The sequence below is a fragment of the Carcharodon carcharias genome, chromosome 34 (assembly GCF_017639515.1).
Source record: "Carcharodon carcharias isolate sCarCar2 chromosome 34, sCarCar2.pri, whole genome shotgun sequence".
In the NCBI taxonomy this organism is placed as follows: Eukaryota; Metazoa; Chordata; class Chondrichthyes; order Lamniformes; family Lamnidae; genus Carcharodon; species Carcharodon carcharias.
Genome location: NC_054500.1, coordinates 11,598,125 through 11,624,599, shown reverse-complemented (window position 1 = coordinate 11,624,599; position 26,475 = coordinate 11,598,125). Strand labels below are relative to the sequence as shown.

General features: G+C 41.1%; 1 protein-coding gene across 2 annotated transcripts; it reads left to right on the top strand.

The window, feature by feature from the left end:
- The first annotated feature begins 2,462 nt into the window (after positions 1 to 2,462).
- Positions 2,463 to 22,613, top strand: LOC121272534 (heterogeneous nuclear ribonucleoprotein L-like). 2 transcript variants are annotated; one of them, XM_041179153.1, is made up of 13 exons: positions 2,463 to 2,621; positions 7,775 to 7,905; positions 10,838 to 11,075; positions 11,609 to 11,694; positions 12,641 to 12,737; positions 13,175 to 13,247; positions 18,542 to 18,601; positions 19,276 to 19,559; positions 19,800 to 19,921; positions 20,791 to 20,992; positions 21,411 to 21,468; positions 22,078 to 22,173; positions 22,277 to 22,613. In XM_041179153.1, exons 1-13 carry the CDS (start codon positions 2,550 to 2,552, stop codon positions 22,333 to 22,335), a joined length of 1,578 nt encoding a protein of 525 aa, XP_041035087.1. In that variant the 5' UTR covers positions 2,463 to 2,549; the 3' UTR covers positions 22,336 to 22,613. The 2 variants fall into 2 exon arrangements, with proteins under 2 accessions (XP_041035087.1, XP_041035086.1); XM_041179152.1 differs by having other exon boundaries at positions 2,487 to 2,642.
- Positions 22,614 to 26,475: the final 3,862 nt, after the last annotated feature.

Sequence of the window (26,475 nt, the reverse complement as noted above, 5' to 3'; positions counted from 1 at the left end):
GTGCTAGCATATGTTGAACCTCCCGATAACTGCTGGGAAAACATCCTCAAAGAACACCAATGGCTGACGGCTAATGAAGCACTGCCAATCATACAGGATCTCAAACAAAAAAGCAATGCACTTGTCTGAAATTCCATAGTCCCTACTGGAACATGCTCCACAGCCTACAAACTGATGACAGCCTTACCACTTGATGGCGCACCTGGTTGACTGCAAACATCACCAACTGCAACCTTGTAACTGACTCGAATGGTGAAATCCCAGATTTCAACTTTCCACTGAAAATCTGGGCAACCTTTAACTGCTTGAGAACAGGCCAAGAAAGATGTGGCCACTTGCTCCACAAGTGGAACATGATGAACAGCCCATTGTGACTGTGGCCACCCAAGTCGAACTATTGCCTGCTATTGCACTGAACTTCTGCCCTGAGATCCATTCCTGGTGGCATCACACTGCGTCACCTAAAATCATTGAATGAATTGTTAACTTTGACATTGAATTATAACTGCTTCCCCAGCCATGTGAATAAAAAAAATTATTCCACTGTGCCGCCTTCTACTTTAAGAACTAAGCTCTAGACTTTCCTTCTAAACATCTATATTGCTCTTTCCCTCTTTATATTTGACCTGGCTTTTGGACACATGTCCTTAATAGCTTTGATGTAACTGTCATATTTTGACTTAAAACATTTGTAGGGACTTTTTTAAAAAAATGACAGGCAGGTAAGTTAAAGCGATGTGGGGAAAGACAAAGCTTCCCTAATTACAGAAGTGTGTTTTCTAAGGACATTCACAGAGGGATTGGGTGTCCTGGTGCAAGAATCACAAAATGTTAGTATGCAGTTATAGCAAGTGATTAGGAAGCCAAATGGAATGTTAGGGCTTAATGCAAGGAGAATGGAATATAAAAGTAGGGAAATTTTACTGCAGCTGTACAAGCCTTGGTGAGGCCACATCTGGAGTACTGTGTACAGTTTTGGTCTCCTTTATTACCTGAAGAGAGATGCAAATAGTATTTAAAATGGAAACTAAATCTCAAACCAGAAGCAGTTCAGAGAAGGTTCACTCATTCTTGGGATGAAGGGTTTATCTTATGAAGCAAAGTTGGTTCCATACCCATTGGACTTTAGAAGAATGAGACGTCATCTTATTGAAACATTAAGATCCTGAGGGGACTAGACAAGGTGGATATCTGGAGTAAAAACAAAATGCTGGAACAACTCAGCAGGTCTGACAGCATCTGTGGAGAGACACAGGATTAATGTTTCGAGTCTGTATGACCCTCCTTCAGTGCTAAAGAGAAATAGAAATGTGACAAAATTTATACTGTTTAAGGGGGATGGAGTAGGTGAAGCTGGATAGAAGGCTAATGATAAGTCAGGGGCTAAGGACAGATTGTCATGGACAAAAAGACAAAGGGAGTTAATGGTAAGGGCTAAAGAAGGTACTGATAGTGGCATAAAAGTAAGAAAGCAGGACAAGGGTCAGCACTGAAAGAACAACATGGAACAAGTTATATGACCCTTTTGGGGGTGGGGTGGGAGGCCAGTGTTTGGGATAAAAAGGATAAAAAAGGGATAAGACAATGAATAAAAATAAGTAGATAAACTAGGGGACACTATTATAACTAGGGAATTAGGATAAAAGCAAAATACTGTGGATGCTGGAAATCTGAAAAACATGAAATGCTGGAAAAAACTCAGCAGGTCTGACAGCATCTGTGGAGAGAAAGGCAGATTTAACGTTTCGAGTCTGTATGACTTCTTCAGAGCTAAAGAGCAGTACAAATGTGAAATATATGCTGTTTAAGGAGGGTGGGGTGTAAAAGGACCTGTCTTTCTCTCCACAGATGCTGTCAGACCTGCTGAGTTTTTCCAGCATTTTTTTGTTTAAGAATTAAGGGTCTCCCTTTTAATTCAGAGATGATGAGTCTTTTTTCTGAGGGCTGTTAGTCTGCGGAATTATCTTTCCTTGAAAGCAGTGGAGGTTGGGTCGTTGATTTTTTTTTCTTCATTTTTTTGATAGACCAGGGAGTCAATAGTTACGGGGGTCCAGATGGGAACGGGGAGTTGAGACCACAATCAGACCAGCCTTGATATTGAATGGTGGAACAGGCGCGAAGGGGTGAATGACCCTGCTGCTCCCAAGTCCTTTCATATTTTCTGCTCACCAACAAGCAGCGCTCCTGGCCTTTCACACAGAGGCCACGTGGAGAACCGGGACTTAGATGTCCCTTTGTTACCTTCAGTGACGGATCGCCCACCAATCGACGTGCAGGTAAAGGCGCCTGCCTGCCTTTGCTGTCGGCATTCTACCAATCGGGTGCTAGAGTAGGCGTGATCTCGTCAGCAGAGACCAATCAGCGCGGTACTCAATCTCGCGCTTTGTTCTCGAGCACCAATCAGCGGAAGCCGGGGCGGGCGCTTTGTTCCCGATTCGCCAATGAGGCGCGGAGGGGAGGCGGGGCCAGTTCGGTCGCGGGTCTATTTATTGCCGGCGCCATGTTGTCTCCTTGTGGCGGAGCTCGAAGGCGGTGGTAGTTGCGATAAGATGGCGACCAGGCAGCAGGTGTACGACGGGCGTGCGGCAAAGCGGCAGCGAACTGAAAACGATGGCAACCGAGTAAGAGGAGCCGGAGGCCGGGTACCGACAGAGGGGAAAATAAATATGGGATTGGGGTGGAAGTAGGGACGTTAATTAAACCGGGCTCTGGCCGTTCCGCCATTTTGTGGTGTGGGGGCTGGGTAGGCGGAGCAGGCCTCGGCCTCGGGCGTGGGATCGGGGTCGGCATCGCCATGAGGGAGCGGGGAAGGGAACCATCCACATTTTGCGGGTGACCTTCCACCTTGCGTATGTGGCTTCAGCGGCGTGTTAGCGCCTGCGGCCTGTCTCTTCTCCCACCCGCCGGCCACCATTGTGTCTCATCAACAGCGGGAGGGGCTTTTCCTTCAGTTCCTGGGGCGCTCCTTTTCCCCCAGCCGCTTTGTGGGGCCGGAAGCCGGGTTGAGCGCCCGGCTGCTTCCCTCTGCCGCCCGCAATGAGCCGCGTGAGGCTGGACGTGTTTCTGGCGCCGGAGAGCGATGCCTTTGTGGGTTTGCACATTGTGGGATATGATTGGGGGGGGGGGGAGGGGGAATTTAAAAAAATTTATATAGCGCCTTCCACGACCACTGGACTTGTCAAAGCGCTTTACAACCAGTGGAGTACTTTTGAAGGTTAGCCACTGTTGTAATGTAGGGAACGTTCGCGCACAGCAAGCTCCCACGAACAGCAGTTGATGATGCATAATCATCTTTTGTGATGCCGATTGAGAGATAAATGTCGGCCAAGACACTGGGGTTCACTCCCCTGCTCATCTTCGGAAGAGTGCCATGGGATCTTTCACGTTCACCCGAGCAGGCAGATGCGGCCTCAGTTTAATGTCTCACCTGAAAGATAGCACCTCCAGCAGTGCAGCAGTCCCTTAGTGGGTCCTTCCCCACCCTCAAGGATTTTCTCGCATCCTTCCTAAAGTGTGCTGACCAGTAATTGTCACAATAGTCTAGTTGTGGCCTAACCAGAGATTTATACAGGTTCAGCATATATTTCCTGCTTTTATACTCAATGCCTTTTGTTTATGATGTTCACGATCCTATATGCTTTGCTAACTACTCTCAACATGTCCTGCCATCTTCAAAGATCTAGGCATGTGAAGCCCTAGGTTCCTCTGTTCCTGCACACTCTTTAAAACTGTCATTACCTTTCTGCCAAAATGCATCACCTCACACTTCAGTATATTAATTTCCCTCTGTTATTTGTCCACCCATTCTGCTGGTCTACCTATTTCCTGTTGCACTTGATTGTTTGACAAAACTCCTAAGAGTTTTATATCATCGACAGGTTTTGAAATTGTGCTCCACGTTGCAGCAGTCACAGTTGACCTTTGATTGCCTGTGCAAACTGGCATTTTCATATGGCTGGCAGTTTAATGTTTTCCATTCTAGGTAGTGGCAAGGGAAAAACTTCTGAAGAGAACTTGATGATACTTGTTAACACTGTCTTTACTGAGTTGTCAGTTGTGTAATTGCTTGTCTAAATCTCTTGAATTATTTTTCCTTCACTCACATTTGATGCAACATGAGTGAAATTAAGAATTATGGGATCTCTTATGAGGTGTCTAGAAAGTATTGCTGAGATTATTTAGTGACATGTTGGCTCTTGCCAGTCTATATCAGGATATTGGCAGGTGGTTTAAGAGCTGCAGTATATAGCCTGCCATGTTTATATAGCTGCCAGGTTGGTACAATTATTAGAACTCCAGTATTTGAGTACGTGATCTGGGTTGATGCTCAAGTGAGGAGTGTTTTGTTGTGAAATTGGTTTTAGGCAGTTTGGGAGGTGTTCTACTTGTCTAAGTGATGTTCTGGTTCAAGACTTGATAATGGTTACTGGTTTCTGTGCCATGATATGTGGCTAATCCAAAACGTGATGGAGATTGTAGGCCTTCCAGTAAAGTTGAAAAGTTTCTTTTTACCCTCCATTCACCTCTTTGCTGCATACTCCTCTTCACTCCTCCCCCCTTCAAGCAGGCATATTTTCTAAATTGTGCTTTCTGCTGGTAGGAGTGGTTGCAATGGCTTATTCTTGTGTTTATTGACCCTGAAAAGAGAATCTGTGATCCAGAATCTTAATCTTAGCCAATTGACAAAGCCCAATAAACGAGTATTTCAAAGCTTGCAGTGCAAAGAATGTAAGTATTCAAGGAACTTCATTTTATGTTGTTGTAATTACTCAATTGTACCTCTGTTGAATGTAGTCCCAGTAGCAATCAGCTTTTAAAACACCTAGGGCAAACATCTCTTTCTGTTCATATATGTAGAACATTTTCCTGTTGGATGTGCCCTTAGCAGGGTGACCAACTCTCACAGAACATTTAAGGTCACTCTGGCATTGGGGTCTGTTAGGGTCGGGGGTGGGTGTGCTGCTGGGGCAGTGAGAGCAGGACAATCCTGTTGTCATCCTGGTCCTTGGACAAAGCTTTGTTCCTGAAGAGCTGTCAGCCACACTGGAAGGTCTGGTTTTGATTGGATGGATCCTGTGAATTCTAGAAATAAGTCAAAAGCATGGGTGAATTTTGAGTTGGGATAAAAATCAGTGGTAAAATGTAGCTGTTTAATTTAAATGTATATGTTGTGGAGGAATTGTGCTGATGAAGCCCTGATTCATGCCTTTGTTACCTCTCAATTTGACTCTTCTTGGGACATCATCCAGACTAAACTTGGGTTCATCAAAACTCTGCAGCTTGTAGAGTAACTCTCACCAAGTCTTGTTCGCCCATCACCTCTGACCTACAATGACCCATCCTTGTTTTTGAACCTCTTAATGGCCTTGCCCCTCCCTATATCTAACCTCTTCTAGTTCTACAACTTTATGCAACATTTAAACTCCTTTCATCTCTTGCGTGCTTCTGACTGCACTTGCTCCACTGTTGGAGGTTGTGCCTTCAGCTGCGGCAGCCCTAAGCTCTAGACTCCCCTCCTCAAACCTCTGACTCTGTTCCTTTTTAACATGGCACTTGAGCCCAGCGTGTTTGACGAAGCTTTGATCATTGGCCCTCTGGCTCAGGATGAAGCAGTCCCCTTGATCACCCCATCTCGTGCCTTAAACATTCATTGGTTGCACCACTGGTGAGCAGTGTGTACCATCTGCGAGCTGCATTGTGGCAACTCTGCAGGGCTCTTTTGACAGCACCTTCCAAACATGGAACCTCCACCATCTAGAAGGATGGGAGCACCGCCACTGACAAATTCCCTCTAAGCTGCACATCATCCTGACTTGGACCTATGTTGCTGCTGCTGCTTCACTGCAAGTCAAAATTCTGGAACTCCATCTGTAAGAGCAGTGTGGGTATACCAATACCACGTGGACTGCAGTAGTTCAAGAAGTGGCTCACCACGACCTGCTCAAGGGTAATTACGAAGGGCAATAAATGCTGTGATATGACAGTTGAGATTCCAGTTTCTAGATTGCCAAAGATAATATCTCAAGCATTTAAATGCTTTTTGGGTCTTGAAACTATCCAGCAATCTGGGTATTAGTCTGGAATGTGTTGAGACAATGACAGCTGGGTCTCCTGTTCCTTTAATCTATAAGATCCCAATGACTGAGAATCAGAAAAGAACCAAAAACACAAAATTCTGGAAAAACTCAGCAGATCTGCATCTGTGGAGAGAGTTCCTTCAGAGCTCTGAAGAAGGGTCATATGGACTCGAAATATTAACTGTTTCTCTCTCCACTGATGCTGCTGGACCTGCTGAGTTTTTCCAGCTTTTTCCGTTTTTGTTTAAGATTTCCAGCATCTGCAGTATTTTGCTTTTGTCAGAAAAGACCCATTGATCTATGAGTAGTTTAGCTAAACCAGAGGGTGTAGCAGGGTCAACAAACATCAGAGCCCCAGCCAACATAAACAACACTGATTAGCTCACATATGTATAGAGGAGGTCAGGCCCATTACAGTAAATACTTAAGTGATGCTCACATTCTATGAATGAAATTTTTAAAAAGTCAGATTTTATTTGGTAACCCTCCTGTAATGTTTCACCACATTAAAAGTACTATATAAATGTTTGTTATTGTGAAGTAGAATCTCTTGTACAGTTTTGGAGCGTTAAACCAATAAGCTGAACAGCCTTGGTGGAAGGTTTCTGGCTATTTTATGCTGTGAATCACTTTTTCTCTCGTTTTTCTCGCATCCGATCTAATAACTAACACTTTGTTTTACAGAATTTATTAATTAAACATATTTTTACAAAGCTTACATATGTTTCTTGCTTCTCCCCAAAAAAGCTCCACTACTAATTTGCATAACTTTCTTGGGGCATTGTCACTACTTCAATATTTTCAGATGTCTAGGAGATTTTGTAGGAGCAGTTGTAGATGCTGACCTCTTAATCCCATATTTTGTTTTCTTCACGCTGACCTCTTCTCCAGTCAAGCTGTATATTTCTGTTGGCTTTGGATCAGTAATAGTTCTAGCCTTTGGAACAGTTACAATTGTATGCTTGGCAATCTTTTTTAATTATATTTGTTATAACCGGAACTACCATATCTTTTCACTTGAGTTTCAGTTCCTCCAATGTTGAACCAATTGTGCACCTCACTTGTATGTTCCATAATCAAGATTATCACTGCAATTGTGACTAGTTACCCTCAAACTAGTTAAAATTCTGCTACCTCCTTCCTCTTAGAATTATCATTGGCTCCCTCCTATGCTGTAACCTTTCAATCTATCTCGCAATTAAAGCCCCTCATTCTTAGAGCCATTTTTGTATATAACAGACTGGATTGAGACAACACATGCTTGACACTGACTGCCACTAATCACAAGATATTTAATGGTTGTTCTGGCCTGGATTTGGATTTCCATCCCCTTGAAATGAAGGACCAGTTGAGCTGCCCCTGGTGTGCATAATTTCTAACTTGTTGCAACCCACAAATTAGAACAGCATGTCTACTTTCTATATGGATGCTTGAGTTGCGTTTTTTTGCGTGGTTATTTAACCTTAAAGTATACTGCTAGCATTAAAGAGAACATAAAGACAGACTTGAGGGCACCATTAGCACTGGATATTATACTGCATTAGGAAAAAAAAAAATCAGTGTACCTGGGAATGAAAAATCTCATCTCACTTTGGTTGTGGCAAGTTTTGAATGTAGCTTTGCATTACTGCTGGCAGATGGGGTGTAGTATACACTATCTAAATGTTTGCTGTACTAAAGTCACTTTTCTCTTGCAGCAGCAGGATGGCAGCTATCTTGAAGATCCTCACAAACCATCCCCATCCCCTGTGGTACATGTCAGAGGACTGTCAGATGGAGTGATGGAGGCAGACCTTGTAGAGGCACTGCAGGAATTTGGTGCCATTAGGTAAGCGGCTTGAGTTGAGTTAAGATGGCAATTGGCCTGATAGGTTGGCAGCTGATCTCTTGCTCGAGAGATATTGCATTTTGTTTTATTCAAAATGGATGCTGTGTACTTGGCTCAGAAATGTTGATATGCAATATAGGGACAGCAAGAGGCTCCCAAGTGCGGTTATCAGTGACAACAATGTGATGCAAAAAATTGATCAATAGGCAGTCGAAGAAATGGGGAACTTTTTAAAGCTCCCTTCTCTTGCCCATAGCTGGTTTTAACCAGACCCTGGCAGTTCTTCCTAGTTTTATATGAATGACACTGACTTATTTTCCTGAATGGTATTCCTGATGCACATCTTTTCCCTCAAGTTTATAAATAGAACTGATGTTCTGCTTCCTGATGTGAATCTAGGTAATTGCTCCGAAGCAGAGCCAGATCTTTCATTTGTCAGGCAACGATTGGTTTCTAAAAGTCAAATAGAGTATGACTTAATCACCTAAGAGGTGATCCTTTTTGTATCCATTTGTAGATTGTGGGGTCACTGTCTGCCAGTATTTGATCATCCTTAAGGTGGAAGTGAGATGCTACCTTGCAAACTGCAGTCTCTGTGCTGGTACTCTGTAGTACTGTGTTGGAATTCCATGTTTTTGACCCAGTGATAATGAAAGAATGGAGACCCATTTCCAAGTTAGGATGGGTTGTAACTTGGGGTTACTTAATGATGTTGTTCTAGTGCATGTTTACCTTCATCTTAGGTGGGAGGTGCTGTTTGAAGCCTAGATGAGTTGCTGCAGTTCTTGTAGCTAGAGTATTATGTCAATTTTGGGTGCCAAGCAACGTGAAGGCATTGGAGATTCTGCAGAAAATTCTTGAACAGTTTCTCAGATGAGGAACTTTGGTTATGGAGATAGATTGGAGCAGTGGGGACTGTTTTTCTTGGAGAAAAGAAGGCTGAGAGGAGATTTTTCTTTATTTGTTCATGGAATGCAAGCATCACTAGTTAGGCCAGCATTTATTGCTCATCTCCAATTGCCCTTGTTCAGGGCATTTAAGAGTCAACTACATTGCTGTGGGTCTGGAGTCACATGTAGGCCAGATCAGGTAAAGACAGCAGATTTCCTTCCCTAAAGGACATTAGTGAACCAGATGGGTTTTTACAACAATTGGCAATGACTTCATGGTCATCATCAGACTTTTAATTCCAGAATTTTTTTCTATTGAATTCATATTCAGCCATCTGCCATGGTGGGGTTCGAATTCAGGTCTCCAGCACATTACCCTGGGTCTCTGGATTAACAGCGACAATACCACTATGCCACCACCTCCCCTTTGACAGAGGTATTAAAACCATGAAGGGTCTGGACAGACTAAATGGGTGAAACTGTTCCCACCATAAGAATGAGAGGCACAAATTTAAAGTAATTCGTAAAAGAAGCAATACTGACATGAAGAAAACTTTCACGCAGCGAGTGGTCAGAGTCTGGAAAGCTCTGTCTGAGTGTGGTGGTGAGAGCTTCAATTGAAGCATTCAAAATGGAATTAGACTTATTTGAAAAAATGTGCACAGGGTTACCGGAAGAAGGCAGGAAAGCGGAACTAAGTGTGTTGCTCATTCGGAGAGTAGGTGCAGGCACGATGTGCTAAATGGCCTCCTGTGTTGTACTGATTCTGTGGTATACACTGCAGCCATTGAGAGTTGGCGGTGTAGGGAGTGAATATTTCAGGCGGTATGCCAATCAAGCTGGCTTTTTTGGAGTTGCACCTGTTGAGGCAAGTAGTGAGCATTCCATCACATTCCTGACTTGTATATGGTGAAAAGGCTTTGGGAAGTTGGCAGGTGGGGCATTCTCCAAGCACCAAACCTCTGCTCTTTTAGCCATAGTAGTTGTGACTGGTCTAGTTTCTTATTGGTGGTGACTTCAGGATGTTTGAGAGATTTGGCTGTTGATGACATGTTGCCAGCTGTAAACAAAACAGTGTAGAAATGATTGACATGTTTAACAACTTCCTCCATATGGCTAGTATCTTTTGCTGTGCTTTGTAGGTTTTCTGTTTCAGGTTTCCCTTGAGTGATTGTGACCTGTGCCAGTGATTTTCATATTGAATTTCAGCAGTGAGCAGCACAGTCAACCCAGTTTCTTTAAAGCCAAGGTTTAATAACTTGGAGCTATGTCTGTGCAGGCATTGCTTACAGCTCATCACAAATTTTGATATTTTTAACTAAATATTTGGTGCATTGCTTATCAGTTAATATGTTCTTTAATTTCCTTTGCTGGCATAAGTTGTTTCCTGTTTCTTGGACAGCATTTTTGGAATTCAGACTTGGAAGATGGTTACATAATTGACCTTTGAGAAATGATATGTAAGCTAAGAACTGATGCATATTTAACGTTCAGATTTGTTGGTCTGGAGTGGAACATTTGCTTTAGGAGCTCTTAATCTTTCTTTGGATATTTGCAAAGGGGCACGTGCAAAAAGTAAGTTTATATACTCAGCATTTTGCAGTTCTCGGAAAATGTTTCTGCCCACTGTCAGGATTAACTGTTAATGCACTCAGAAATAAAGTTGATTCTTGCTCTGTTTGTAGTCTCTGAAGAAAAATGGCACCACTGCAAGTTGGCTCTCAGCATTATCTTTTGCATTTTTTTGAGAGATCATGCTGCTCTAAACTTCGGTTTTGCTTGGTTGGATAGATCATGGCTAAAAGCTTGAGATAAGAGGTTAAACTATTTGAAAATGCTGAGCTCTAGCATGCAGTGCAGAGTGCTTATTGTTAAAAATGCAAGTGCCACTTGTCAGCTTTTTATACTTGTGTTCTGTTGAAGGGTCATGAGGACTCGAAACGTCAACTGTGCTCTCCTCTGCCGATGCTGCCCCACCTGCTGAGTTTTTCCAGGTATTTGTTTCTGTTTTTGTGCGAATACTGTTGTGTTTGAATTTTCAGCTATGTCGTGATGATGCCCAAGAAGCGACAGGCATTAGTGGAGTTTGAGGATCTGAATGGTGCATGTGCCTGTGTAAACTTTGCAGTCGAAAGCCAGATCTACGTAGGTGCTCAGCCTGCTTTTGTGAACTACTCCACTAGTCAGAAAATTTCCAGGCCTGGTGATTCTGATGATTCCAGAAATGTGAACAACATACTGCTCTTCACAGTGATGAACCCTATCTATCCAATTACAACAGTGAGTTATTTAAATTTATTACATCATTATATGTTTACAATTCTGAGCAAGGTGAAGTGCATGGTAGTTTTGAAGACTATAAACTGAATGAATTCTTCCTGAAAATGATCTCTTTTAATGCTACATAGCTCACATTGACTTAACATAAGTACATATGAATCAGGAGCAGGAGTAGGCCATTCAGCCCCTTGAGCCTGCTCTGCCAATTGATAAGATCATTGATTACGGCCTCTCTTTTCCTGTCTACCCTTTATAACCATCGACAGTCCTCTCAATCAAGAATCTATCTAATTCAGCCTTAAAATATTCAATGATCCTGTCGCCACTTTAGTGTTGGGTATTTTTGTCTAGTCTGATCCATACTACCCTGATTCCTTAGCTTGGGAGTATATAATCAAGGAAACTGGTGGGGTGGTTTGCCTCCATCATTGTATGCCTTTGCCCCCTTACAACCCAAGAGCGATGGGGGGGGGAGCAGAGTTGAGTGACTGCATAACTAAACTCATTGTAACAAATCTACCTTTACTTTTCAGGATGTTTTGTACACAATTTGCAATCCATGCGGACCCGTGCAAAGGATTGTAATCTTTAGGAAGAATGGAGTCCAAGCAATGGTGGAATATCCTTTTCAGTGCTAACATTGAGCATGAGAGGGAATGTGTATAGAAAGGACTTGAAGGAAGTTTGCTGTTCCACTTTTCTGCTTTTGTCATTCTTGAAAAAAGTATATATAAATGAGTGTATGACTGGGAATCAGCCAAGGCTCCCCTCAGCAGTTTGGCTGTGCTACATGTGTTTTGTATTTGCTATGATTTGTAGTTAAAACAGTGAGTTTGAGCAGTGAAGAGGTGATTTAGAAATGGAAAGTTGGGGGTTGGGAGTGCTGGCTAAGTCAACTCTGGCTGTTTGTTGAAGTGTCCCCTCTCTCCACTGTGTTCCCTGGTGACATCAGGATGGACATGGTGACTGAAGTTTTACTTGACCTCTTTATTTGCTTGTATTCTGTCTGCTTATCCCATATCCCAGCCTTGGATCAATAGCAATATTTTTAGCCAAGACCAAAATTATTGGCTCTTCCCCACACATTTCAGTCCACTGTCTCTGGGAGAACCAGGTGCTTGCTACCTCCACCTCCCCCTCAACTCTCTATTCCTCAGACTGTTTAAATCCTGTTTAATTGCAGCTGTGTATTGGCTGACTGGGCCCCACACTTTGGAATTCCATCCTTGATCTCCTTGCCAGATTTTGAAACCGTTTTTAAAGGCCAGCTTTTTATCCAACTTTTGGGGCATTCCTTTGGCTGTGAAGCACTTTGGGATGTTTTACAAAGCATGTTTATTGAAGCTGCCATTGATGGAACTCAGCCATTTCTTTCCATGGTACGACCATTCTTAAATCCCAATAATTGACTACAGAACTCAAGTTCTTATGTAGGGGTAGCAAAGGAGGGGATAGCTTGATTGTAACAGCTGCAGTGTTTTGGTGGTTTCTTTGATAACAGACCAGTAATTGGTAAGCAACTGTTGTACTTTTTAATCTTGTATGTTTACCTTAATGTCAAGCACATTTGACTCTGTACAGAGTGCACAGAGAGCAAAAGCATCTCTCAATGGAGCAGACATTTATTCTGGATGTTGTACTTTGAAGATCGAGTATGCAAAAGTAAGTTGCTTGCCAAATTCAACATACTGACTAACGAGGAGTGATAGAGAAAATGATAGAGGCTGAAATTCAATTACCAGCTGGAAATAGCATTTCTGAAGTCTTACGGGATTGTGAAGAGCAATGTGGCTACATCTAAATGTAGTGCTATGTTTAAAGCCTTAAGCCTCTGCTTAATATGTTGATGATGGTCAAGAAAGTGAGATTAGGATTATACATGTATACTGTATCCAAGTATTGGTGATTCTTTTGCAGTTTACTGTCATGTCAATCAGCAGCATGTGTACAGAGGCTCCAAATTGGTCTGCTAATTGAGCTTGGGTTATGTCACAAAAGGAATACTGGGTTTTGGCCTGAGTCATGGCTGTTAACTGGAAGGCAGATGTTCACTTGATCCATTTATTGATCTAATATAATTTGAATTACACTCTCTCTAGCCTACTCGTTTGAATGTCTTCAAAAATGATCAGGACACTTGGGACTATACAAATCCTACTTTGGGAGGACAAGGTAATAAATTTAGTATATGCATTTTTAGTGTAAAGCAAAATTAATTTCATGTGATTGAAATTCTGCACATTCCCCTTATTAGCAAATTATACTGATCTAATTCTATACCATATTTTACAGTTATAACTTTGGTGCTGTCAGTTAATGGAATTTAGAAAAACTTCCAGCAACATTGGAATACTGCACCATATAGAATTCTTAACAACTAAATGATTTGCCTTGTGGTGATAGGCTCTTGCTTTGGTGCATAGCTTTCATTTTTCCAATGATTTGATGGCTATGGAGGCTGAGACTAGCTCAGCAGGCAAATGCTGTGGCACGACTGAATGCATTGTTGGCTGAATTAATAGTGCATTGGGCTGCTGGCAATTTTTAATCCGTGGGGTAGTTTTACATTGCACAATGTTTTATGGTTTTAATCTGATTATGTTTCAGCTTTCACTATTAAATATCAAGTCCTTCTATTTTATTGTGGCTTGGCTGGGGAGGAGAGGTGAGGTAGTCAGATGGGCTTTTGGGTGCACTGTAACCTTGAACTCCAATTTGAACCAGTGCTGTGAATTCCAGTTTCTCCACCTGAATTGCACTGTCTCTTAAATACTTAGTCTACTTTAACTCGATCAGTATGGCAAGATTATTCACAGCTACAAAAGCAAACACTGTAGATGCTGGAAATACTCCAGTCTGGCAACATGTGTGGAGAGAGGAGCAAACGTTTCAGGTTGTGACCAAGGTGTTTTTCTCCCACAGAAGCTTCCAGACTTGCAGAATATTTCCAGCATTTTCTGTTTTTATTCAGGATTATTCACAAAATGCTTTTATCCCCAGCAGCTGCCTTTGTAATGATTCCAGGCTGGTGTACTTGTAACAGCTAGCTGCTTTTCCTTTTGGCTGTTGCTAAAAGCATAATACAGCTCCCCTTCTCACCAAAATATAGCTTCTAGGTCTGGATTTGAAGAAGAAATGTTGAGGCTTCCAGAATTCTGCTTGTGAAGCCCAAACCTTTTAAAAGGCCATTGGCGGTCTTTAGATTTAGCCTTGGATAACTGCAGTATGGTATTTGAGTTTCTGAAGCTTGGATTTTTCGAGGGCTGAGGTTTTGCAGAATCGTTGGTTTATACCTTTTTTATACTTCAATGGATGGTGTTCACTTTTCAGTGGAGCTGATCCAGCTGTCTTTTTCCACCTCTGAAAGATTATTTAACTCAATTATGTGTTCTTTCCTGATAGTGTATACTCTGTCTCTACCATTTGATTTGCTGCATTAGTTGTTAAATGATTGAGGGTATTGCCTCCATTATTCTCTCTCAATCCATTCAATGTCTTGATCTGTCAAGATCTCTAAATTTGCCGCTTAAAGAGCCTCTCATTGCTGCAATTCAACTCTGGAATTCTCATCTCTGTCAATCTCAACTGTCGTCGATTCACACGCTTATTTCCTGAGTAGATTTTGTTTCTCTTATTTTTTTAAAAAGAAACAATTGAAATTAAGTCTCGGATCAGATTCCCCAGAGATACAGCTGGTTCCAGGGCAAAGTTTTAATGATTTAAAATTGTATGGATTAAGATTTTTGCATCATTGCAAGTTCATGTGTAGGTTGGTACTAGTTTGAAATGTCACTTTTCAAATATTGCTACAAGGGAATAAGCTGAAACCAGAGGCCTGAATGACAAAATAAGGACCAGATCTTGAAGTTTCTCTTTCCCATGGGCATAGTAACCCTGTGGTTGTGGTTTTGGACTAGAATAGCACATGATACAGGATTCCAGAATCAGGCCAACTAAGGAATGAGCAAAACTGACTTGATGAGTGTTGCTGACACCTGAGGACCAAGGCTATAAGATGTCATACTGCTGTTCTGCAGCAACCCATATGGTAGTGCTGATTAGAAGTCTTGCGATGATTTCTGTACAAATGCATGAAAGGATGATTCCTGAGAATAGTGAAATTGTAAATGGGTACATGAAGCAACATTAATCCCATAAAAGTCGTGACCTTCATCCCATTTTAACAAAGTTTCCTTTTTATCTGATATGCTTTGCATTCAAATGAAATGCAGGTTAAGAGACCAGTGCAGCTATTTTATTGGGGTGCTGTGCTTCAACCTTCTGCTCTCTGCATTGTATAGAACTGCTTAGCCAGTGTGTTCTGAACTGGTGCCTTGTTCCACCTGATGGGATGTGAAGCAGCCGGCACAGTGCATGGTATTCCTGAACTATAGATAATGCAAGTTAGGAGTTGTGCATCCATTGAACACATTTACCTTTGGTGCCTGCTCAGATGTTTTTTCCTTAAGTAGTATGCAGCAATCATTATAAATTTTCATATTTCTGAGGCTTTTCATGATGGGTAATTGGAGTTTAAAAATTCGGTGTGAGTAGTTAAATTTTCCGATGAAATGCAGCTTTAGGTATAACATGCTTGCCTCTTTCTAAAATGTTTTGACTTAAAACTGACTTCCATTGCACTGTGACTGAATTTGCATCTCAAAGCAGAATGTTGCTGGAAGTTTTTACATCTTTTGCACACCCCATAACAAGGTTTGACTTTCCTGGTAATCGCCACCTGAATGCAAACAGTGTAATAACTTTTTTTTCTTTGGACTGTGCACCATTAGTATAGACCATGAACCACTTTGCAAAATGGAAATAAAAACCTAAGTTTAGGTGATGACACCTAAAATTCCTCATGGAAAATTTGAAACAAAACTGTGCTGGCTGCAGATAATTGCTAACTTGGTTAGTACTACTGTATGCTGTCCTTGAATAAAATGCAGGCACTGAGACACATACATTTTCTGCAGCCAGATATAATCAACATCACTTCCAGTAATTTTTTTCTGCAAATATTGATCTTTACTTTGCCCTTAAAGATTAGTGGCCTTTTTCTCGGGTGTGTGTTTTGTGTAGAGTACTGAACATCTTGTTTTGTAAAAGCCTTCCATTAGCTTATCAAAATGTCTGAAAATCTTCACCTCCACTCTCCCAAGGATGAGATGACAGATTTTTTAAAATTTTCCCGATCTGGTATCGTCCCTCATTTGTACACAATTGAGCAAGCTCTATTTTTCTGTTTATGAAGTTAATCACTAAGCTTCGGTGCAGGGTTATAAATGGAGTAAGACCATTTCTACTGGCTATTCTCAGTAGTCATGTGATTTTGGGATGAGATTTTTAAATTTCGTTACCAAGTAACTTGGTGTTTAACTAGGTTTTTAAAAGTTGAATTGTTTTTAACATCTGACTTCGGATCTACTTTGATCTTCTGTTACTGACTGTAATGCCAATTACAGAATACTTTTTAATGGCTACTCAATGTACTACCTGATGTGCATGTTGAAGTTACCATTAAATGAAGCTGGGAGATGTGGTACTAGTTCCAATAATGGCAAGGTGGCTTCTTATACCAATCCAGCATCCTCTTATAATCACAATAACCATACGCACGAGTATAAGTAGCTAAGATGGGTATGTTTCAAATCAGTGCCGTAATGGAATTCATCATTGTGTTGAATAAAGTGGAAAGTCAAACCTGAGATTTTGGCAGCCCAAATGGTGACTGTAAATTGTGACAGCATGTATTTTTAACGAGACTTGTATAATTATTTAGTGGAATTCCTTCACTTAATGCACAGTTAAATTCTATTTGATTGTAATGAAGATTGTATCTGAACCTAATCCTGAAATGCACTATTCACCAATATTGAGCACATTTAATGCAGAATTGCTATTATATAAATACCATTTCTTAAAAAAAGTGTACATGTTTGACCATTGGGGAAACCAAATATGCATAGTTTAAAATTAACAGGAACTTCTAGAACGTTTGCAAAAAGCTTTCGTTTAATAAATCTGTGATAAGAGCATGAGTTGATTTTTTTTTTTTTAAAATTCAACTGTGGCTATTTGTGCATGACCAAAATAAAGCAAACTGCAATTACTTCTCATTAAATGTGAACTATGCTAGTGGTCAGGTTAATTTTAAACTCTGCTCTCGCATTATATAATCAAACCATTTGCTGGGTAAGGGCACACACAGTGCAGCAGTAATAGGCAGATCTTTCTGGAGAAGCGAGCAGAATTCTTTCCTTTATTGAACAAGAACAATACATCGAGTGTCATACATTGACCCAAGATTACCCTGCAGCCACAACGATACGACATGCCATGATTTACATAATGTGAGGCAAACCATCATTTTCCTAGACTTCTGAAGTGAAGGTCATGAAGGCAGACAAAAATGAGGCATATTCGCAAGAGATGTAACTGTTTCATTTTTCAAGATTTCTTCAGATAAAAGTCAAAAACACTGCCTCATGTGAACTGATACAGCATGGTCTCAGGGGCTTTCCCTCACTTTGCTTAGAGGAGTTTTCGTCATAAGACAAGTGCATTCATACAGCGCTCTTGAAGTACATGCCGAGTTCCTTCCACCAGTCAACCCAACCTGCCGAAACACCAGTTTTCTACATTTCCTACATTTCAGAGAACATTCAGACATCTGCCATAAACAACTGATACTCGGCAACATGCAACTTCAACAGGAGGGATAAGAGACACATTGTGTGAGGCACATCAGTACAGCCATTTTGCTGCATAAATGATACATTACCAATGGTACATTGCTTCATTTTGGACACCCATGTGGGAGATGTACACAGATCCTTCCCAAGTAAGCCTTGCTACCACAAAGCCCAAGACCAACACATCCAACACTACTTTCAGGAGAACGACATGGAGGAACACGGGGTTTTCATATTCACAACTTTTACTGAACCATTTGACACCTGTGAAGAATCTTTTACCTGAACTGTGAACATGAAATTGTTGCTAGATGCAATTGTTAGAAGCTAGTACTGCCTTTGTATAAAATCTCTATTCATTGCTGTAAAACGTGTAATGCAGGGTTGAAGCATATGTTTGGGGCGCCATCTTTCAAAACTGCAATAAGTTGCTGTTGAAGCATTGGGTGGTAAGAAAAAAAATGCAGACATTTTGTGCACATGGACGTTGTTCTCTAACTCTGGCTGTAAGTAGACCTTTTTATGCTTGAACCTTTGTGGTAATAGATCTGTTAAGACTACATTGTATAAAATTCAATGCCAAAGTCTTAAATATGTATCTCTGTACTGTGGAAAACATTGTAATAACCTTTTTAATGTACTGACTGATCTTCAATATTTGCATTGTAGCTTTTCTGTTGTAATTTATTTTGGGTGCCATTGACATCTTGGGAATTGCATTTAATACTCTTCTTCCCTCCACCCCCTCTGCACCCTTTCACTTTTTTGTAGGAGATCCTAACAAGCGACAGCGCCAACCAGCCTTGCTTGGAGATCATCCATCTGAGTACGGTGAGATTTAGTGGGGGTGGGGTGGTGATGTACCTGGCTGCCTACAAAGTCTATCTTAATGACTTTGATATTTATAATCTCCCCCCCCCCCCCCCCCCCCCCTTTATTATTCGGTGGGGATTTGGGTCGGGGAGGGAGAAGGGTTTTGAGCAAAAAAAAGCTTAGTTTTTTTTCCCTCACCTTTTTAAGGTGATGTGTGCTGGGTGCAGTTTGCATGCACATGACTGTTTGTTCATTCATAGGTTTGGCTAGTGAATTTGACACTGCCCTTGTTTTCAGGTACAATGCCCTCCCAGCATTGCTGGATAGTCACCAAAGGGTGTAATTTGACTAGAAATGAGTTTGGATTTTGGCATCTCCTCTTGCTGTGCTTGTGACAAGGACAATTGAAATGCTGGGGTTGGTTGACATTTGGGGAATCCAATATGGTATGGAATGGCTGAACGCACAACCTATTGCCTCAATGACTGAGGAATTCCCATTGTCCTTTCCCCTGTCTTTGGCACAGTTCTTGTCAGCTGGCAAGCAGTAATGTGACAGTCATAATAATGCAGTATGCCCTCAGAATTCTCTCAAACTTGGTCTTCATTGTAGCTTAAGATACTGTGTGCGGTGTGGAGTTTTCCAGTTATCTTTGGTAGACCGTTCCTTCTAAATCTGCTTTGCCTCCTAAGGAGCCCCACAAGGAGGATATAGTCACTATCCAGATGATGATTATGGTCCACCTGCCCACTATGAACGTCGGAGGATGGGAGGCCCACCTCCAGTCGGTGGTCCTCACCGAGGCCCACCCAGTCAACGCTATGGACCTCAATATGGACCTCCACCTCCACCGCCACCTCCAGAATATGGTCCTCAAGCAGAAAGTCCAGTGTTGATGGTTTATGGGTTGGACCCTTCGAGGATGAATTGTGATCGAGTGTTCAACATCTTCTGCTTGTATGGAAATGTGGAAAAGGTAAATTTTTTGGGGGGGGGAAGAGGAAAGAAATCTAAATGCCTTATTCCTTGGATTTTCAGATGAGGCTGTGTAACAGATAAACCACCATAATTCATTTGAATAAGTGAATATTTACCTGTTGATGAAGTTTTGCCAATGTGATTTTACCTTGGTAAAAAAAGAGCAAGGTAGTCTGTTATGATTAGCCCAATAGTTTGTGTTCTGTGCTCCCTAAGTAATTTTTCCTTGCTTATTTAGGTGAAATTCATGAAGAGTAAGCCAGGAGCTGCCATGGTAGAGATGGGGGATGGATTTGCTGTGGATCGTGCCATCAGTCACTTGAATAATACATATATGTTTGACCAAAAACTAAATGTTTGGTAGGTGCCAACTTTTGAAAATTTGCATTGGAAAGTAAGAATTGTGGAAATGGGCAAGATTTGTCAAAGTTTCAAGGAATAACTGGAATTGGACCAATTCTTTGACTGCCAGGTCCCTTTTGGGGTTTCATGTCTGTTTTGTAGAAGCTGAGTCTAGTGTTAATCTCTGAAATGCTGGCTTGGCTTAAAAAAAAGCCTATTACATAATTGATTACGGCAAAAGTGTTTTTTTTTTATATTAAAAAAATTGGACCTGCCACTGGTTAGGAGAGGGAGGTCCTAGTCAGATCCATGTTTTGCTATCTGCTACACTGTTAAAAGTGCTGGAAATTTATTTTTAAGTATCACATTGCAAGCAACGTGTATAAGGAAGAGCTGACCACCATACTGGCACTGCAAAACCTTGGGCAGGCCAAGGCTGAATCCCTGCTTCTGAGATCTGGGGAGCAAGAGTCTCTTCCACATTGGCTGGATTGATTTGAAGTGCAAGTGTTAAGATCTTATGGCTTCCATGCTAATTCCCAGTAGAGTCCCTTAAAGATCAGTGGTTTGAAGATCCTTTTTTTCACTGGTGCAATATTTGTAGGTAGGACATTTCATCTAAAAACAGAAGATGCTGAAAATACTCTGCAGGTCAGATTACATTTGTGGAGAGAAATAGTTAACATTTCAGTTGATGACCTCTTGCCTGCTGGGCTAAGTACAATGCTGCTGGTACCTGAATGGTAAGTCACCAAAGATGGTAAATATTGTCAACTGTTGAATATGGGAAGGGAGATTTTTGGTGCAAGGAGGGAAGTAATTGAGTGGAACATGACTTTTGAATTTGGAAATGTTTGTGCTTACTGGTATGTTTTTCTGTTTTTAAGTGTGTCCAAACAACAGGCCATAATGGCTGGTCAGTCATATGAGCTTGAAGACGGCTCTTGCAGTTTTAAGGATTTCTCTGGTTCTAGAAACAATCGCTTCACCACTCCAGAACAAGCCAGCAAGAATCGAATCCAGCACCCGAGCAACGTGCTACATTATTTCAATGCCCCCCCGGAGGTGACAGAGGAAGCCTTCTGTGAGGTACTAAGTTAGCATTTTCAGTAAGAGTGTATTGGGTTATTTACCTTTGCTACTGGTTTGCCTCTGTTCTAAGCCCTTTTATCATTGCATAGAGACAGAAGGTGAGCTGAATGCTGCTTTTAATATGTGAAATTGAATAAAATTTGGCGTTTGGTAGTTTTGCTTTGACATAGAGGTCAAAGCTGGCAGTTAGTGTCTTTCAACTTTAACTTTGATTTTTGTTGCTCGTTGATACTAGCAAAGAACTACAGTTCCTCCAGTGGTGTAGAGCAGTTACAAAGACGGTGTAACACTCAGTTGCAGTTTAAAGTTGTGGTTGTTCTGTGGCTTGGAATGTAAAGGGATGTGACTTGAGAGCATGAAACCCTACTCTAACTTCAACAGTATATCTATAGCTCCATTTTTTTTTTTTTGTTAGGTCTGTGATGAGCTGGGTTTGAAGAGACCATCTGCCTTCAAATTATTCTCTGGAAAGAGTAAGTATTTGATATTTGTGGTTGGAGACCAATGAGTTTTCCTCTCTTGTAGAGGGCTTAGATAAACAGATGAGAGAACATTTATAGTAATGAATCTACTGAAAAACCTTTCTTGTGATGTTTGTAACTGGTCTCTTTCTAGCTGGATGTTGGCAAAAGTATCCTAATCTGCCCATTTTACATCCAGGGATTCTCAGTGTCTCATCTGTCAGTGAATAATTCTGGTTGAAAATTGGGCACAATCTAGCTTTGTAACTAAATAAACAAGTTTCCTTTCATCTTCTGTTTGGTCAACTGAAAGCTGCTTAAGGCAACACAGCCTGGCATTCCATTAGCTCAGTGAAATCATCTGTAGATCAGTTATTCCCTGTCCTTGGCAACTTTCCTCTCCTCCTGTACTGATCTTGACAGTCTTTCTTTGTTTCCTTCCCTTCCCCAGCTGACAGAACTTAACTCTAGGCTGAAAGGCTGAACAGTTCACAGAACTTTAGCCTTGCAGCTATCCTTTGTCTTCAGCTTTCATAGCCACAGCTAGTTTTAAACACAGCCTCTTGGGCACATTAATATTTTGGCATGTAGGAATTGAATCAAATTTATTAATGTTTATAGGTGAGAGAAGTTCCTCCGGCTTGATTGAATGGGACTCGAAGAACGATGCGATGGAATCACTGTCCCTGCTGAATCACTATCAAATGAAAAACCCAAGTATGTCTTGCTAATAAAGCCTAACGAGATGGTGAGAGGAGTGAGACTTTTAAATTGCAGTGCCTATTTTGAAGTGACTGATTTATGCTCTTTTCTCCCCTAGGTGGTCCTTATCCGTACACTCTGAAACTCTGCTTCTCCACGGTGCAGCATGCAGCATAAAAACTCAACACTTCAGACCAGATGGACTGCTAGCCATTCTCCATTATTGTGACTGTTGTATTTTGGTATTTTATGCAAAGTTGATGACATGCAGTAATCTTTTAATTTGTGTAAAAGGCATGAGCCACAGTTTATGACACATATTCCAGTTTTTTATTTTGGTAGATTTCAGTTTAACTTTTTGTAATCTGTATTGTAGAAGTGAAATGCTCCTTCATTTTTATTGGCTGTGATTTAAACAATGCAGCACTACAATTCAATAAATGATATAAACAGTTTAACTGGCTCAACTTTATTGATTTTGAAGATTTTTCAGATGGACCTATCAATGACCATGAGCTGATGTCCTTCACCAGGTGCAATTCTTCACTAACTCATTGCTTCTCAAGTCTTCCTTTCTACTTGTCCCTCTTCCCACTTTGTGGAACGTATAATGTTTCAGTAACCATTATTTGAGAGGGACTTTGAGCATGAATCTGTCCTGCTCCACTACCACTTTAATTACCGGAGAGTAGATGGGTGAAGCCATTCTGTTTGTAGCAAGTGATGCTTGTGTTGTATCTGGTGTGATGTGTAAATTGTACTCCTGGGTGATCAGTTGTTGAAGCAAATGCTGCCCCATCTAATGTGCCTGGTGAGACAACCTCATCACTTGGGGAAATCATGCCTGGAGAGAGACTCAAACTCCATGGATGTGGATCATGCCTCGGCACTGGGACATGAATCAGCTGTGCTACCTGTATACAAGAAAGCTAACAAGTTCAAAGAGCTCTTGACTAGCCTGTAAGATTGCACTGCTAACTGTTCAATTGAAAATCAAGCCATTGCAGTAATGCACAAGCAGTGGGTGCAAGATCTTGCTGATAGAATATCAGATAGGAACAGGAGTAGGCCATTTAACCCCTTAAGTGCCTGTTCTGCCATTCAATGAGATCATGGCTGGTCTGCAACCAATTCTATATTCCCCCCCTTGCCCCATGTCCTTTACTTAACTTTTTTGGCCAACAAGAAACTGTTAATCTCATTGCGGAAGTGAGCTTCAAATTTCTACCTCCCTTTTTTTGTGTAGAAATGTTTCCTAATTTCATTCTTGAAAGAGCTGGCTTTGATTTTTGGACTCTGCTCCCTTGTCCTAGACTCCCCAGCCAGAGGAAATGGTTTCTTTCTATCTACCCTATATGTTCTCCTTAATAAATCACCCATAACCTCTCCATTCTAGGGAAGACAACCCTGAATTGTTTAACATCTTTGTAGCTTGACCCTTGGGAGTCCAAGTATCATTCTAATAAATTCCATTGCACTCCTTTCAAGGCCAGTACATCCATCCTATCCAGAACTGTTCACTTTCCCCAGGTGTGGCCTAACCAGGGCTTTGTATAGTTAAAGTATGACTGCACCTCCCCTAGCATACTATTCCTCTGGATACAAAAGGCAGCGTTGAATTCGCCTTGTTTATTTGTATGAACCTCGGTCTGCCAATCTCTTTGGATGCCACAGTTTCTAACTTTTCAGCATTTACAAAATATTCTGGCACTACTCTTCATCCAATGTAGATGACATCATATTTGCCTACATTAAAATCCATTTGCTGCAATTTTCCCATACCCTGTTCCACTTAAAATTACAAATATTGATCAATTGGCAAAGAGAGGCAGAAGTGCAATGACATATTTACATAGCTGGCTTTTTACACTTCCATCATCATCTGAGTTGGTCACGCACACTGAATAGTTGAGACCAATATTGCAGGATACCCTTAGCAACGTCCTGCCCATTGGGGTACCTGCTCATTATCCCTACTCTTCTGCTCAGTTAGTTTCTTAACTTTCAATTGCTTTCAATTCCACGAGCTACAATTTAAGTTCGCAGTATGTTATGAGGGACTTCAGCTGCTTTATGGAAGTCCACATTACAAACATCCATAGACATTCTCCTGTCCACTATTGTTACATCTTCAAAGAAATTCAACCTGATTCATCAGGCATGACCAGCCTATTACAAATCCATGCTGGTCTCTGGTCAGCTGTAAAATTGGTGTGTTTTGTCAAGCTGTCCTTAAGACTCGCGCTATTTCCTGACAACAGATATTAAAAACAAAATGTTTGAAATACTCCGCAGGTCAGGTAGTATCTGTGGAGGGAGAGGGAAAAGGAAAATGTTTCAGGTCAAAAACCTTTCATCAGAACAGATAACGTGATGTCTTACATGCTGACCCTCTTCCTCTGCTGTAAATACACAATACATGTATCTGCCATTTCCTTATTTTCAACTGACGTTACTTTTCAAATAACCCACATTGCTTCTGACTGCCCTCTTTTCTCCTAATAAGATTTTTGTGTTCATTTTGATAACACTTGCAAGTTTTTTGGACACCTTTATTGTAGCTGTGTCACCTTTTGCTGCTCTTTGTATTTTTCATCAAGAGCAGTGTCTTTTTTTTGGACTTGCATGCTTTTACTTTAAAGTCTCATGCCTCTTTCATTGTCCATGCTGACTTGTTTTAAAAAGTAGAACTTTTGCTTTATAAACTGGTTCGGTGTCAAATTAATTTTCTGAACACTGCTCCCTCCCACCCTGACTTTGTTTCACCCCAAAACAGATTTGCCTTGTTTCGTATGGAGTATAGACAGTCTCTTTGTTGAAACTAGCCTTTCCTAAAACTAGAATCTCAGCAGCTCGTTCACGATTGACCCTTTTTGACCACAGTTGATCTTGATCACATGATTGCTATTAGATACTATTCATGCATCGTTAGACTGTTAACAAAATCTAATATGGCATGTGCCCTTTTATTGGCCCTATTCGGCTAAATTCCTAGTTTGCTTTATTGCATTCAACATGAAAATAAAACTCGCCCGTTAAAACCACTCATTATTCTATGCTTGTCTGATCTCAGCATTTATACAAACTACCACTTCACAGCAACTATTAGGGGCCTATTCATAGCTCCTCTATGAATAGAATTAAGAAGTAGAAAAGGATTTAAAGTCACCACTCTACAATGAAGTGATTTCATTCTTAATTATTAAGGTGGTTACTCCCGATCTACTATTTTCCCCCATCTTGTAGATCTTATAACCTGATATATTTAGTTCTCGGTCCTTGACTGTCATGCAGCCACGACTCTAATGGCTATCGCGTCACACACTCCAAGTTGAATTTATACATGTAATTTGATCCACCTGCTATTGCAGTTTTTGAATTTACCGTGGGCTTCTGATGTATATTTAAGAGGTGAATAATGTTGTGTTGGTCTGACTCTCGACCATTTAACCAGTGGGGAAACTCGTAACTAAATGATTTGAGCTACTCTGCCATTGCATAAATGAATCTCTAGATGCTGAGGGTCACACACCCTTTGGGGTTCATTTGTAGGTTTTCTGGACAATTTGGTCAATCCACTTTAATAAATTCATTGAACAAAGCCAATTAGGGCCATGCTGGTTATAGAGGCTGAGTCCATTTCCAAGTGTCAGGCCAGCTGTACACGAAATGTCCTTAGCTGGGAAGATTTAAAAAAAAAATAAAAACAGAAAATGCTGGAAAACCTCAGCAAGTCTGGCAGCATCTCTGGAGAGAGAAACACAGTTAACATTTCCAGTCCGGTGACTCGGAGCTCTACGGATTCGAAACGTTAACTGTGTTTCTCTCTCCACAGATGCTGCCAGACCTCCTGAACTTTTCCAGCATTTTCTGTTTTTATTTCAGATTTCCAGCACCCGCAGTATTTTGTTTATATCAAGAGCTTTTTAAAACTGGCTTTGCTCATTGGTCACTACTGCCAAGTAATGGTGTATCAGGCTGCATTCTAATCAGCCAGGTGAGGATATTGTTTTTCATTTAAAAACATGGATTAGCAATAGATGGTTGTCTGCTGTTTAATATTTAAACCAATTACAGCTTTGAGCATTGCTGAAAAAAAGACATGTTAAAGCTTTTTGTCTTAACAGCTTTCTTTGTGACTTGGAGGCCAATTAGGTAGACCACAGCACCACCTTGTGGCCACTTGTTTTTTTGGAGGAAAATATCCCAAGTTATGGTTACAGCACAGAAGGAAGCTATTTTTCCCCGCCATGTCTGTGCTGGCTTTCTGCAAGAGAGTCTCAGATAGTCCTACATTTCTCTGTAGCCCTGCAATTT